Raw genomic sequence first — 13,103 nt, forward strand, 5'->3', positions numbered from 1 at the left:
AATTTATTGTGTCGTACTCGTCAGAGCGTAATTTAGTGTCGTACTCGTCACAACTGAGTCTAATTTAGTGTCGTACTCGTCACACTGAGTCTAATTTAGTGTCGTACTCGTCACACCGAGTGCAATTTATTGTGTCGTACTCGTCAGAGCGTAATTTAGTGTCGTACTCGTCACAACTGAGTCTAATTTAGTGTCGTACTCGTCACACTGAGTGTAATTTAGTGTCGTACTAGTCACACAGAGTCTAATTTAGTGTCGATACTTCTAACTAAATGTCATAGTCCCATAGTTTTTTTATACTAGTTTCTCAAAACGAAACGATTCACCCTATCCCATGATATCTTAAACTCAGATGCTCGGCATTCAACCAATTCTGCACAAATTTCCTCAACTCTCTAGCGATCCAAGAGATGACTCACACAATTTCCCTTCAGCAATGAAATTCACTGTTAACCTTTTATATCTGGGATACTTTGATCAAGAAAAGTTGAGAACATTTCGTGCATGTTAGGAATGGTAGTCAAAGAAAAACATGAAAAACAAATATTTCTTTTAGTATTTTATAATTACAAACTTTTTGCATTGTTTGCATCATTTTCAAATAGAAAAAAAAAGATGAAGAATCAATAAATACAATATGGAGAATCACAGACGTAGCGTACATAAGTATTCTTTGGAATCTCAATCGAGACATTCTGGTCCCTTTGGTCAATATATTTATCTAAATCAAACAAGGAAAATCATCCGAAACGAATCGGAAGTCGAAGAAAATCCGGCTGGATTTCAAATAATCAAAACGTAAAGAGTCAAAACACACTTATACACATATTAATGTTACAAAACTCAACAACACAAAATTAAAATTATATAATCATCACACACCCAAAGTCCTTGTTGAAATGTCTCGCCAGTTTATTTATTTTTAGTAGGAGTTTAATGGATCCATGTTAGAATGTTTTATTCCAGAAACGTATATCGCCCATGACACTTCAACAGAGTTCCAGAAGTCTTGATCACTGACGTTCCTGGGCCTCTGAGGAATTTGATATTGCAGAACTCTGAAAATAGAAAGGAAGAGAAAAATTAGCGTCATCTCAAGTTATTAGATTTAACATTTTAAGTGGAAAGTATCTTTTGGGGGTAAGGGTACGAATACATTTGCATAATGTAACTAAGCGATACCTTAGAAGGATGGATCATTTGCATTTAAACCCCACACATTACGGCAGAAGAATACCTAGTTATTTATCTTCCATTTAAAAACAGCCCAAACATTGGAGGTTTGCTGTCAATCTGTCCCAGTTTAACACACGGTAGAACGATTTTCTAAGGAAAGAATGGAAATACAATACGATTTTCAATTTTTCTTTTCTTTAAGAGAGAAATTTGTATTATAAAACAAATTACCTCGCATATTGAAAGTACATCCTTTTCACAGAGGACCTGGCATCGCTGGTGTACTTTCCTGCTGGGACCTTCGTTCGTGATCATTGCTGGAATAAATTTTCTTGGTCAGTTTGATTGTGGGTATCGGAGAACAGTGGTCATTTGGGAGAAGGCGTTCTTTCCATTGACTAGATGACCACAAGATGTCCGGAGCGAACACACCCACAGCCATTCACTTGACCGCGGCAATATTTCTAAACAAGCTCTCGTTTCCATGGTAGCACCAAATAATTATATATTTCCATAAAAACGTCACATATTGAAAATCTGTTTCCTTTCATAATTTAAATCTTAACCCAGTTCAGTACGTCCTGTACCGCTGAAACGCACGAGTTACAAAATAGTTTAAAACTCCACACATCAGTTTTTCACTACGATGAAGTTGGCGCCTTGAAATAGACATAGTTTGTGGATCCAGAAGATACTGTCTGTCCGCTGTTGTCCGCGTCATAATCACAGTCCTGACTGGCGAATGGTATGTAGATATTTGGCAGAACAATCATGCGGCCACCGCCGGCACTATCGTCGCTCTCCTCCACGTCGGCCGACGCAACCTTCTTACTACGTGGGGGGTAATACGTCTGCATCGGTGACGGCGCAGGAGTGCACATTTCTGAAAAGATAAAATGTTCAAATTATGAAATTAGTTTTTGCACAAATTTTACAATTTCTTTTTTTTTTTTTTTGAAAAAATAAATGCAAAGAAAATTGAAAACGAAGAACAATAATTGAATGAAAAATGCACCTTTCAACATCCCATAACTTTTTATTACATTAATTTCATGTACATTTATTATAGAAGTCAGTGTCTCTTATTTTAAGTGTAAAATGTGAAAACGTAGTTAAACACAAAACTTTTTTGGAGGTGGTAGTGGAGAGGGATGGGGTTGGGTTTAGGGGAGGGGAATGGTGTTGGGGTATACTCTCTTTGACAGCAGTAATAGACTTTGTTTATTACGGTAATGATGGTTTCTCATTAACCCTCAAGTGGCCGTATCATTAGCATTAATACGTCCATATTTAGAGAGGCGGTGTGTCACGGGCCATTTCAGCGAGACACGTTTGTGACGAAATTTACATCTGTTGTAGCTTGTAATTATGATGAATGTTCATGTCCTGTCTCTCTTTGACGGGGGTTGACGGCGAAGGTCGCGATGAAATCGACATCAGTCAGATTAACAATGAAACCGATGTTCACTACCGGAAATGTTCATTGTCCGTATTTTTTTTCTTAATTGACAATTTTTTTTAGCCGAGAAAATCCCTGTGCTCTGATGATCAAGACAGTCACTAGAGACTTGTAAAGACGGGTTTTCACAAATGTTTAACCTTATAAGTAAGGTTAAACATTTGTGAAAACCGGTCTTTACAAGTTTTCCTAAACTTTTCCTAAATTCGTTCTACGGTTTATGTTCGAATGTTAACACTCTATATATTTGTAAATTATATTTAGTGAGAGAGCCTGGAAACGCCAGAGAATACTATATGGCTAAAACTCCCTATCAAAGCTCTATCATCATTTACGGCTCGGTAAACAGTCAAATTAGGTCATAAACTTCAACATTCTCGCATCATTTATTTTAATGATAAGCTGTAGTATTGAATTAAAAAAAAACTGAATGAATGATTGTTCTCGATATTAAAAATAAAACTATAATGTTGCATTATCTTTATCATTAATGCATGTTTCCTCTAGTAATAAAACAGCACTTCCTGTCCTCTTTAAAATTCCTTTCATTCATCCGTACAGCTTCTGATATTTTCTATTGTGATTTTACCCTCCCCGCATTTTTGTCCGGGTTATAATGTTCTCGCACGGGAAGCGATCGAGAGTGGATCACTGCAGTGTTGGCAGTTCTGCTCTGTTTGAGATACAAAAGGGGACGATCCCTAATTGTTGAACCCAGTGCACCTTGATAAAATAAAGGGCCATGAGAGTCTAGGCAGGGTTTCAATAATGGGCCTAACCACGTGGCTTTTCGCCTCAATTTTTTGCATTTATTTCACAAAGGTTGTATCCGACACCAATGTCATTTACATTACTTTTTTTTTTATTAAATATCTAATGAAAATCGTAATTTCCCCTTGAATTTTTACAATTTCAACCATTTAAATTTATCTTTTTGACTTCGAAGAATAAATGTACTTATTGAACTTACTCTTAATAATCGATTTGTGTGTAATATATTTTTTTTTATTCAGACGCTTATTCAATGTGATTTTTTTTCAGTCGTCAAAAGTCATAAAGGGCAATATCCTAAGGCCACTTTCAAGGATAGATTAAATAGTCGTACCGTGAAGAAAATCAATTACCGAAGATATAAAGAAGATTTTGTTCATAATCTGATTTCTTCGACTGTAAAAAAAAAGGTCGACCTGTCGGATAGCGATGGTCATTCAAGCTTTGAATAATGAAAGAAAAGAGACGGCTAAAAATGCCATGAATTCACTGGGCAAAGATAAAACGAACATGTTAGCTCGAATTTGTCGCCGATTAGATTTCAGGGTGTGCTACACGTCGGATTGGGGGTTTATGGCATTCCAAGGGTCACCGAGAACTGGTGTTAGACGAAAAGTGGATTAGGCTGTCTCGCTCAGCTAATTACACGCTAACTTCCAAATTACACGAGGCACGTGGTGTTGTAGAACATTAAATGCTTACATTTTATTAAAAACAAAATCTCTTGGGATCATCTTTAAATATAAATATATATATATACATGTACATGCTTTGAAAGGAAATTATGAGCGAGCACGTGTTGAAGATTAATTCGTTAAATTTTAATCAATTTTTTAATCCTACCTTCATCCTGTTGACCAAGAAAACGATTTTTATTTATTATTACGTAAGATTATAAAACTTAAAACTTGAAAATTAAGCACTTGAAATTATGGCAGGTTTGATAATTTTTCATCAGAAAAGTGCTTCACTTTCCGAAGAGTTCCTACATACGGAGAATGGGGAGCCTGATGGCGATACGCGCTGAAATTAGTTGAAACTCTAGTCTTTATCTTGTACCGAATTACCGAGAATTGAATTACGAGTATCATCGGGGAGTGGGGGGTTCATTTCATTAATAAAAGTAATGAGATGGTACCACGTGGTATTTATATTTTCTAGATTTCAGATTCGACATTATTTTAGATTTTCGGATTTTTCAAAATACTTCCGAAAGAACCTTAAGTAAACGCCAAAAAACGAGAAATAGTTTCTCTCTCGCAAACAATTCACTTCACCTATAAAATAATGTGTCTTATACTGCATGTACTAGGTCCAACGCGATGAATACTGATCACACGATAATAAAAAGTCACAGAGATCCCCAATAACAATATACAATGTAGTACTAGTGTACATTGTGGTTATATTGTGTTTGAAAATGAAAGGAATGGTATGTGGAAATAATTTATCAATAAAAAAGTTATGTAAATGACCATGCAAAACAAAACTACCATCGCCCAACGGATTCAAAGCATTTTTCACTGTGTGCACATCAGAATCAAAACGTTTATGTGGACATTAGTCACAACCTAAAAATCTTACCAGGATCATAGATGATTTCTTTTTCCTCGCGTCGTTTCTTGCAGACGAAACAGACGAGGATGATGTAGACGATGACGAAGAGAGATACGAAGGACAAAACTCCGAGAAGTGCCATGGCCAAAGTGTACCATTTCCCGTTCTTCATGGTGATCGGCGCCTGTCCCCGGACGTCCGAGGGGTCGTTATTTGGAGTATTTACGTCAATATTTAACTCATTGGTCACAAACACTTCCTGTGAAATATTGTTCTTGCTTGGTAAAAGATTGATGAAAGGCGCTTGGTGAAACTCATCGAATTCGATGAAAGGCCCACACACAGTATCCCGGGTTTTGTCGCAGGGACGTCGGATAACTTCGTTTACTGGACATTGAGTGCAGGGTCGACACACGTTCAAACTCTTTTCCAAGTATTGCGAAGATTTGCACGTGGGAACGTGCTGCTGTGTTCCCAAAACCAGGGTAAATAATCCACAGACAATCAAGGTCTCAAAAGCCATTATGAATCTGAAAACGGACAAAGAATGTTAGTAAGTTAAATATGAAAATTCACTCAACAATTGCATATTGAAATTCCCAAATTTTATCAGTTTTGCACCAACATTTGTGAGAAAGAGCAAAGGATCGGGGGTCTATCAAATTAATTTATCACTAAAGCTTTGTAAACTTGTAAACTAACAAATTCTTGAACAAAATATTCTCAATATTCAATTTCTTTTGATCCCCCCCCCCCCCCCCCCCCCCCTCCCCCTAAGAAACTAAAAAACTATATATTTTTTGTTCGCATGTTCTTCAACGGTTTTGTATAATTTAATGAATGTCCCGATCATCCAAGTAAAGTACAGGCTTCGGTTTCAAATTATAATATCCCATTCATAAAAGGCTTCAAGGCAATGAATATTTTATCATTTCCTCCTAGAGTGTACGAAATATGAACAGTTCCCGTGCCTGCTCGTGTCCCGTATTTTACCTCGGGTCCGAAATATTCCTTTAAAAGGCCAACAAGCTATTTTACAGTTGTGTTGCGTCACGGCAACATTTAGATGAAATCCAGGTCACCGATAACGACACTTTCAATTCACTTCCAATATTATATCACTCTGACAAAAAACATGTTCATTAAAGAGGACACATATTAAGAATAAGTAAACATTCCGGTCTCCTTATGTGAATACTTCATACAATTTAAACAAGGGACGATGTCGTTGCAGTCGTCAGCTAAAATTATCACGAGCAGACGTTGATGGGTGGTGAATTCAAAAAGCACGATGCAAAATACATTTTTAATCTAAAACATGACATTCAGCAGAAATCAACCATCACTGTTGTGACTTGTATATTTGATCAGAATTATGTACTTACCTATATAGTAACTGAAGTAATCCGTTCGTGAGTGAAAAAGTAACAAACTACACAAATTGAACAACGGAGATAGCTTTTAGCACATGTATTCCCACGCAAGGCGAATGAATGGTATACACGTTGTCGCTACGATCTGCGAACTTGAATGAACGAAACTGTCAGACATCTACAGACACGCCCATTGATAACAATCCAACCAATCAAATCGCTGCCTCGTGAGCATACGACTCCGCCCATAGATCGTTATTGAAACGCAAGCACAATACACACTTGTGGTTATCTTGTTTAATCAAAACTCGTTTAGATACGGAGTAGAAATTTATTTTTCAGATATACTGTTTAAACTGACCATTCTATATTGGAAAACTTCGCAAATATGGAGACTACCTTTAAGTTTGTACCAAATTCTGCCCGCTGATTATTGGGGCCGAGGTCATGACCCGAGACTGTTTCATTCATACCAGCTAGCACAACAACCTGTTACACACGGGGCAGTTTCGTTCACACGGCGATCACTGTATCCATCTTGAATAGGTAGAAATTCCATGGGCCTTTGTAATATCTGACCTCGCCAGCCAACCGCAGGCCTCGCCAACAGGAAATTTGAATATCTGACACACGTATTGGGAAGATTACATTTGTTTATTTATATACACCGAGTTGAGTTTTTTTTCTGTAGAATGTAAGCATTACCTTGTGACCAACTGTCAAGGTTTAAAATTAATCTATGTCATGAAAATTTGTTAACCAGCGAGAAATGACGAGGCCCGAATGAAAAAATACTGATTATATATGCAGAGATACGGGTTTTTACACATGTTAAATAATACTTCACCAACAATTGTACAGGGAAAGGAACAGGGACGTATATATGTATATATGTGTGTGCAGATTTTTCATTGGATTATGACACGTGCGGGTCTAGCTTTTAGGTAAACTTTATTTATTTTACCACAACACAATTGCTAAACAAGTTGTATAAACTTATCTAAATCAAGCTTGTTGGCGGCCAGGGGTCTTACTGTGGGAGGAAGCCGGACCCGGGGAAAACCCACGTGGTCGGGCAGGTGACCTCATAACTTTTCTCGTCCGATCGGGGACTCGAACCCCGGCCGTCTAGGTGAAAGGCAGGTGTATTATCACTGTGCTACCCGACCACCCTCTTTTAACTCCATAGCAATCAGGAAAGAGACACTCCTGTGTCAAATCAAAATAGGATAGATAAATAATTACCAATAGTCTGTAAATAAATATTTAGTTGTTACAGTTGCTTTACGGCACTGAATTATTCAGTTATTTAGCAGACGAAAACAAGAGTTTATTTCCTATTTGTCAATCCAGACTTTTAATTATCGAACTGTTATATATTTAGAGGCGTCTCTGAGAATGTAGATTTTTTCTGTACTCGTTACCACTTCGAACAGTTTTATATATATACAATTACCTTCGGAACCTGTTATTCGTCTTTGTAAGAGGGATGCATACCAACTAAGGTCACGAAAGGTCAAATCTATTTCGTTACCACATGTATCGTACCACTGAGAGACTGCAGTTTCTCCCTAAAACAAAACAGATGTGGAGGAATATTTCGGCTCTGACTCCCACAGTACCTGGTATTGGCAGAACTACGCCTAATCCGTGACTCGGGATATACTAATACTGAGTAAGAAGGGACAGTTGTCTAAAAAGAAAAAAAAAAGTGATTTATGTTTAAGTCATAGAAATTTGGCCTCCCGAAAATTAGTGTGTCAGTCATAGCCGAAATAACAGTATTATGACTAGATTTTAAGTTTTGGATTTAAACAAAATATGGAATGTGTCAATTGATCCTTAGTGATTGACTAACAAGCGTTTTTCTTCGTTCACTAATTTTTTTTAAACTACAATTTATGAAATAAATAAATTTGTAAAAGCAAATTAAAACGGGCATACATTTTGAATTTGAATTGAAACAAGCGTTTTTCTTCGTTCACTAATTTGTTTTTTAATTACAATTTATGAAATAATTAAATTTGTAAAAAAATAATAAAACGGGCATACATTTTGAATTTGAATTTGAATTAAAATAAATCTTATTGCATAAATACTATATGAAATTATCTGGCACTAGTTGTTATGACTAGCATGCATATATTTGACATGCACATTTTATATCAAAATCATTGCAGTCTATGGCTTGTTCTGGACACCTGTATAAGGATTGAATTATTTAGTCCCGACAAAGGAGAGACAGTTGTGTTTACAAGACCCGGAAATAGATAAATCGCTGACAACACAAACAAAATGTCAACCTGTCTCCCCTACCTCTGTCTTTACATTTGTGCAATAAAACTTTATCACTAAAACAACACCATTATCCGGCTGGAATGTTTGAGTAAAGACCTCTAGACTTTGTAATTACAATCCGTTTCTTATGTCAATCACGTGACTCACTTGGACACGATTACAATGAGGTTACCGAATTTCTCGTCCGTTTGTCGTCCGCCTCGGCGCCCATCTTGACGCTTGTGTACACGCCCTGCCTTACAATGTTGGCATGAGTTTCGCCCGAGGCTTTCTCGTATGTTTCAATGCACTCTAATCTTATAGTTTCTTCCTGACAGTAAAGATCATTCCGAGTTCAAAATTCTCCAAATCGAAGAAAAATGTAAAATGGTAGATATTTGCTTTTACTTTGCAGAATTCAGCAAAATCCCAGTGTTTGGTTTTATTGATAAGATAAAGCACGGATTCCCCGTTTACATCACATATTTACAGAGTAAATACTTTATTTGATAAAGTCTGACCACATTATAAATGGTTAGATATACCCCAGATCAGATGGCTTTTATAGCTTTATGAATACCATTGCATACTAAAAACATGGTCTGGCATCTGAACCAAAATTTTGATCTGGTAAGTTCTTAAAATTTGAATTTTTCTTTTTTCCCCACTAGAGATCAATATCATATTTAAGTTGTCAAAGACCAAGGACTGCAACGACTTACTTACAATATACAGAGAAAAAAACGCCTGCAAATATAATTTCGCCGATAGATACCACGGTGTAGACCAAAGTTCAATGGGGCCAGACCACAGTCCAAACTGTTATCCCCGACAAACACGGTCCAAATTTTGGTGTAATTTCTCATGACGTCATAATTTTTAAGGTTTGTACTACTACCACTAAGCAGAAACCAAATAGCAAAATTTTAGCAATTCATAAACATATCGAACTGCTTTAGACGGATAAGCAAGCGTAGGCAACATATTAAAATCTGGCATTATTTAAGCAGAAAATGGGGAAAAAAATGAGAAAAAAAACATGAGAAGAAAATATGGTATAAGGCATGCTTCTTACCGATGATCGTGGCGAAGCTGCAATGGTGCTCTCTTACAATGGCGTCGATGGAAATTACCACGTCCAATATCTTACCCTTTTATTGCGTCAACGATATAAAAAGATAGGATTTTCCAGAGACCTATATTTACATAGCAATATTACAATCTCAATTGTTAAAGGGAAGCAACTCAAATTAATGCCGAGAAAAATTCCCAAAGACTGAAGGAGTTACCTCCCATGTATACATTCTAACTTGTTAAAATGATTAAATACATTAATATCACGTCTTGTTTTAAAACTGTACTTGGACCGCGAGGTTCATTGAACCTCGCGGTCCAAGTACAGCTTGAAAACAAGACGTGATATTAATGTATTTAATCATTTTAACAAGTTAACAAGTATATAAGTAATAAAATATACTAAAATGCTAAGTTAGAAATGAAAATATAGACTACATACTCAGCGATGAATTGATAACTTCTTAACTTTCCCAAAAGTTTTTAAATGTAATATTCTAAACAAGATTCAAACGTAATAATAAGAATTAATCTGTCATGTATGGCCATTTACCGACATATGTTGACAAATATAACAAATTTGAGTCGAGTTAGTGGTCTAACTGGAGATGTTAAAAGAGTTACCTCCCTTCTCCTGTATCTAGGGACACTGTTCAGAGACCACTTATTTCCAACCGCAATTAAAATTAAAATAATAATGAAAAAATAATTATAATAATTAAAATAAATAATTAAATAAAAAATAACAATGGAATAATAATGATAATAATTAGTTTCCTTTGTACATAAGTCATACATGTCGCGGATTTCCGACCACATCACTTTATCGGAACGGTACGTAACATCTCTCGTCCGACAAGATTAAACTGTCAGCATTTAATCGATCTTACGATGCATCTATTTATAAATTAATGCTGACATGCAGTGATATACCGTTGTGCACACAACTATAGATAAAAGTGTGACGTCATCAGAATATGCTGACACTACAGGTGTTACATTGCAACACTGTTGTGAAATAGCTTTCAGTATATATAGGGGTAGGTGTACTGAAGTGGGGTACAGTAGTTTCGATATGGGGGTCGAGACTGCAGGGATGAGAACACGTGTTTGGAAGGTCATATAAGCTTACTTCGTTATGAGTTTGCTTTCTAGCAGCTCACATTGAAACCCTGGTCCTGGGATCGAACCCTCCCATAGCAACCGCGCTGTCACACATCACGTGTGCTAAGTGGTGGGAGGGGGAGTCCCGGGGCCCCCAGGTTTTATGACATCACGTGGAATGACTTGAGTGATCAATATGTCTTTTCCGTGAAGTCAGTCTGGGGGATAAATTACGTCACGATATTTGACTGACCGCAATACGGACGGAAGACGGACAGTGGGCATTACACGGACGTAATAGGTAAGCGTGATAATCGTACAGTATGGTTATTGAAGTGTTGAGTTGGAACGATGAATGCAAATCATTGCAATATTGTACATCTCAAATATTTTGCTTTATATTTTTTGATGTTTTTTATTAAATATTTTTGCTGTCTTGCAAAATACGTTATTACATTCATCATGTTATGTTACAATAGTTATAGTCCTGTACCTTCGGTAACATATCACACGGATTGTAACTACAGTAATATCTCAATAGGACTGTGACTATGGTAACATATCACATGACTGTAACTATGGTAACATATCACATGACTGTAACTATGGTAACATATCACATGACTGTCATGGTAGCATATCACGAGGATTGTAACTATGGTAATATATCACGAGGACTGTCATTATGGTAATATATCACGAGGACTGTAACTATGGAAACATATCACGAGGACTGTAACTATGGTAATATATCACGAGGACTGTAACTATGGTAACATATCACATGTCTGTAACTATGGTAACATATCACGAGGACTGTAACTATGGTAACATATCACGAGGACTGTAACAATGGTAATATATCACGAGGACTGTAACTATGGTAACATATCACGAGGACTGTAACTATGGTGACATATCACGAGGACTGTAACTATGGTAATATATCACGAGGACTGTAACTATGGTAACATATCACGAGGACTGTAACTATGGTGACATATCACGAGGACTGTAACTATGGTAATATATCACGAGGACTGTAACTATGGTAACATATCACATGACAGTAACTATGGTAACATATCACATGACTGTAACTATGGTAACATATCACGAGGACTGTAACTATGGTAACATATCACGAGGACTGTATCTATGGTAATATATCACGAGGACCGTAACTATGGTAACATATCACATGACTGTAACTATGGTAATATATCACGTGACTGTAACTATGGTAACATATCACGAGGACTGTAACTATGGTAACATATCACGAGGACTGTAACTATGGTAATATATCACATGACTGTAACTATGGTAATATATCACGAGGACTGTGACTATGGAAATATATCACGAGGACTGTAACTATGGTAACATATCACGAGGACTGTAACTATGGTAATATATCACATGACTGTAACTATGGAAATATATCACGAGGACTGTGACTATGGTAACATATCACGGGGACTGTAACTATCGTAACATATCACATGACTGTAACTATGGTAACATATCACGAGGAATGTAACTATGGTAACATATCACATGACTGTAACTATGGTAACATATCACGAGGACTGTATCTATGGTAATATATCACGAGGACCGTAACTATGGTAACATATCACATGACTGTAACTATGGTAATATATCACATGACTGTAACTATGGAAATATATCACGAGGACTGTAACTATGGTAACATATCACGAGGACTGTAACTATGGAAATATATCACGAGGACTGTAACTATGGTAACATATCACGAGGACTGTAACTATGGTAACATATCACGAGGACTGTAACTATGGTAACATATCACGACGACTGTAACTATGGTAACATATCACGACGACTGTAACTATGGTAATATATCACGAAGACTTAAACTATGGTAACATATCACGAGGACTGTAACTATGGTAACATATCACGAGGACTGTAACTATGGTAATATATCACGAGGACTGTAACTATGGTAACATATCACATGACTGTAACTATGGTAACATATCACGAGGACTGTAACTATGGTAACATATCACGAGGACTGTAACTATGGTAATATATCACGAGGACTGTAACTATGGTGACATATCACGAGGACTGTAACTATGGTAACATATCACGAGGACTGTAACTATGGTGACATATCACGAGGACTGTAACTATGGTAATATATCACGAGGACTGTAACTATGGTAACATATCACATGACTGTAACTATGGTAACATATCACATGACAGTAACTATGGTAACATATCACATGACTGTAACTATGGTAACATATCACGAG

General features: G+C 36.6%; 1 protein-coding gene across 2 annotated transcripts; it reads right to left on the minus strand.

The window, feature by feature from the left end:
• Nucleotides 1–544: 544 nt before the first annotated feature.
• Nucleotides 545–9,810, minus strand: LOC117335815. 2 transcript variants are annotated; one of them, XM_033896022.1, is made up of 4 exons: nucleotides 9,689–9,810; nucleotides 4,991–5,493; nucleotides 1,408–2,059; nucleotides 545–1,058 (listed from the first exon to the last, which is right to left on the minus strand). In XM_033896022.1, exons 2-3 carry the CDS (start codon nucleotides 5,484–5,486, stop codon nucleotides 1,818–1,820), a joined length of 738 nt encoding a protein of 245 aa, XP_033751913.1. In that variant the 5' UTR covers nucleotides 5,487–5,493; nucleotides 9,689–9,810; the 3' UTR covers nucleotides 545–1,058; nucleotides 1,408–1,817. The 2 variants fall into 2 exon arrangements, with proteins under 2 accessions (XP_033751913.1, XP_033751911.1); XM_033896020.1 differs by lacking the exon at nucleotides 9,689–9,810 and adding an exon at nucleotides 6,349–7,402.
• Between the last annotated feature and the right edge of the window lie 3,293 nt (nucleotides 9,811–13,103).

Source organism: Pecten maximus, chromosome 10 (assembly GCF_902652985.1).
Source record: "Pecten maximus chromosome 10, xPecMax1.1, whole genome shotgun sequence".
Taxonomy (NCBI): domain Eukaryota; kingdom Metazoa; phylum Mollusca; class Bivalvia; order Pectinida; family Pectinidae; genus Pecten; species Pecten maximus.

Coding starts and splice junctions, on each gene's coding strand:
- LOC117335815 (XM_033896022.1), bottom strand. CDS start 5,486: ATGGCTTTTGAGACCTTGATTGTCTGTGGATTATTTACCCTGGTTTTG. Junction 2,060..4,990: donor AGAAATCATCTATGATCCTG/GTAAGATTTTTA, acceptor TTATCTTTTCAG/AAATGTGCACTCCTGCGCCG.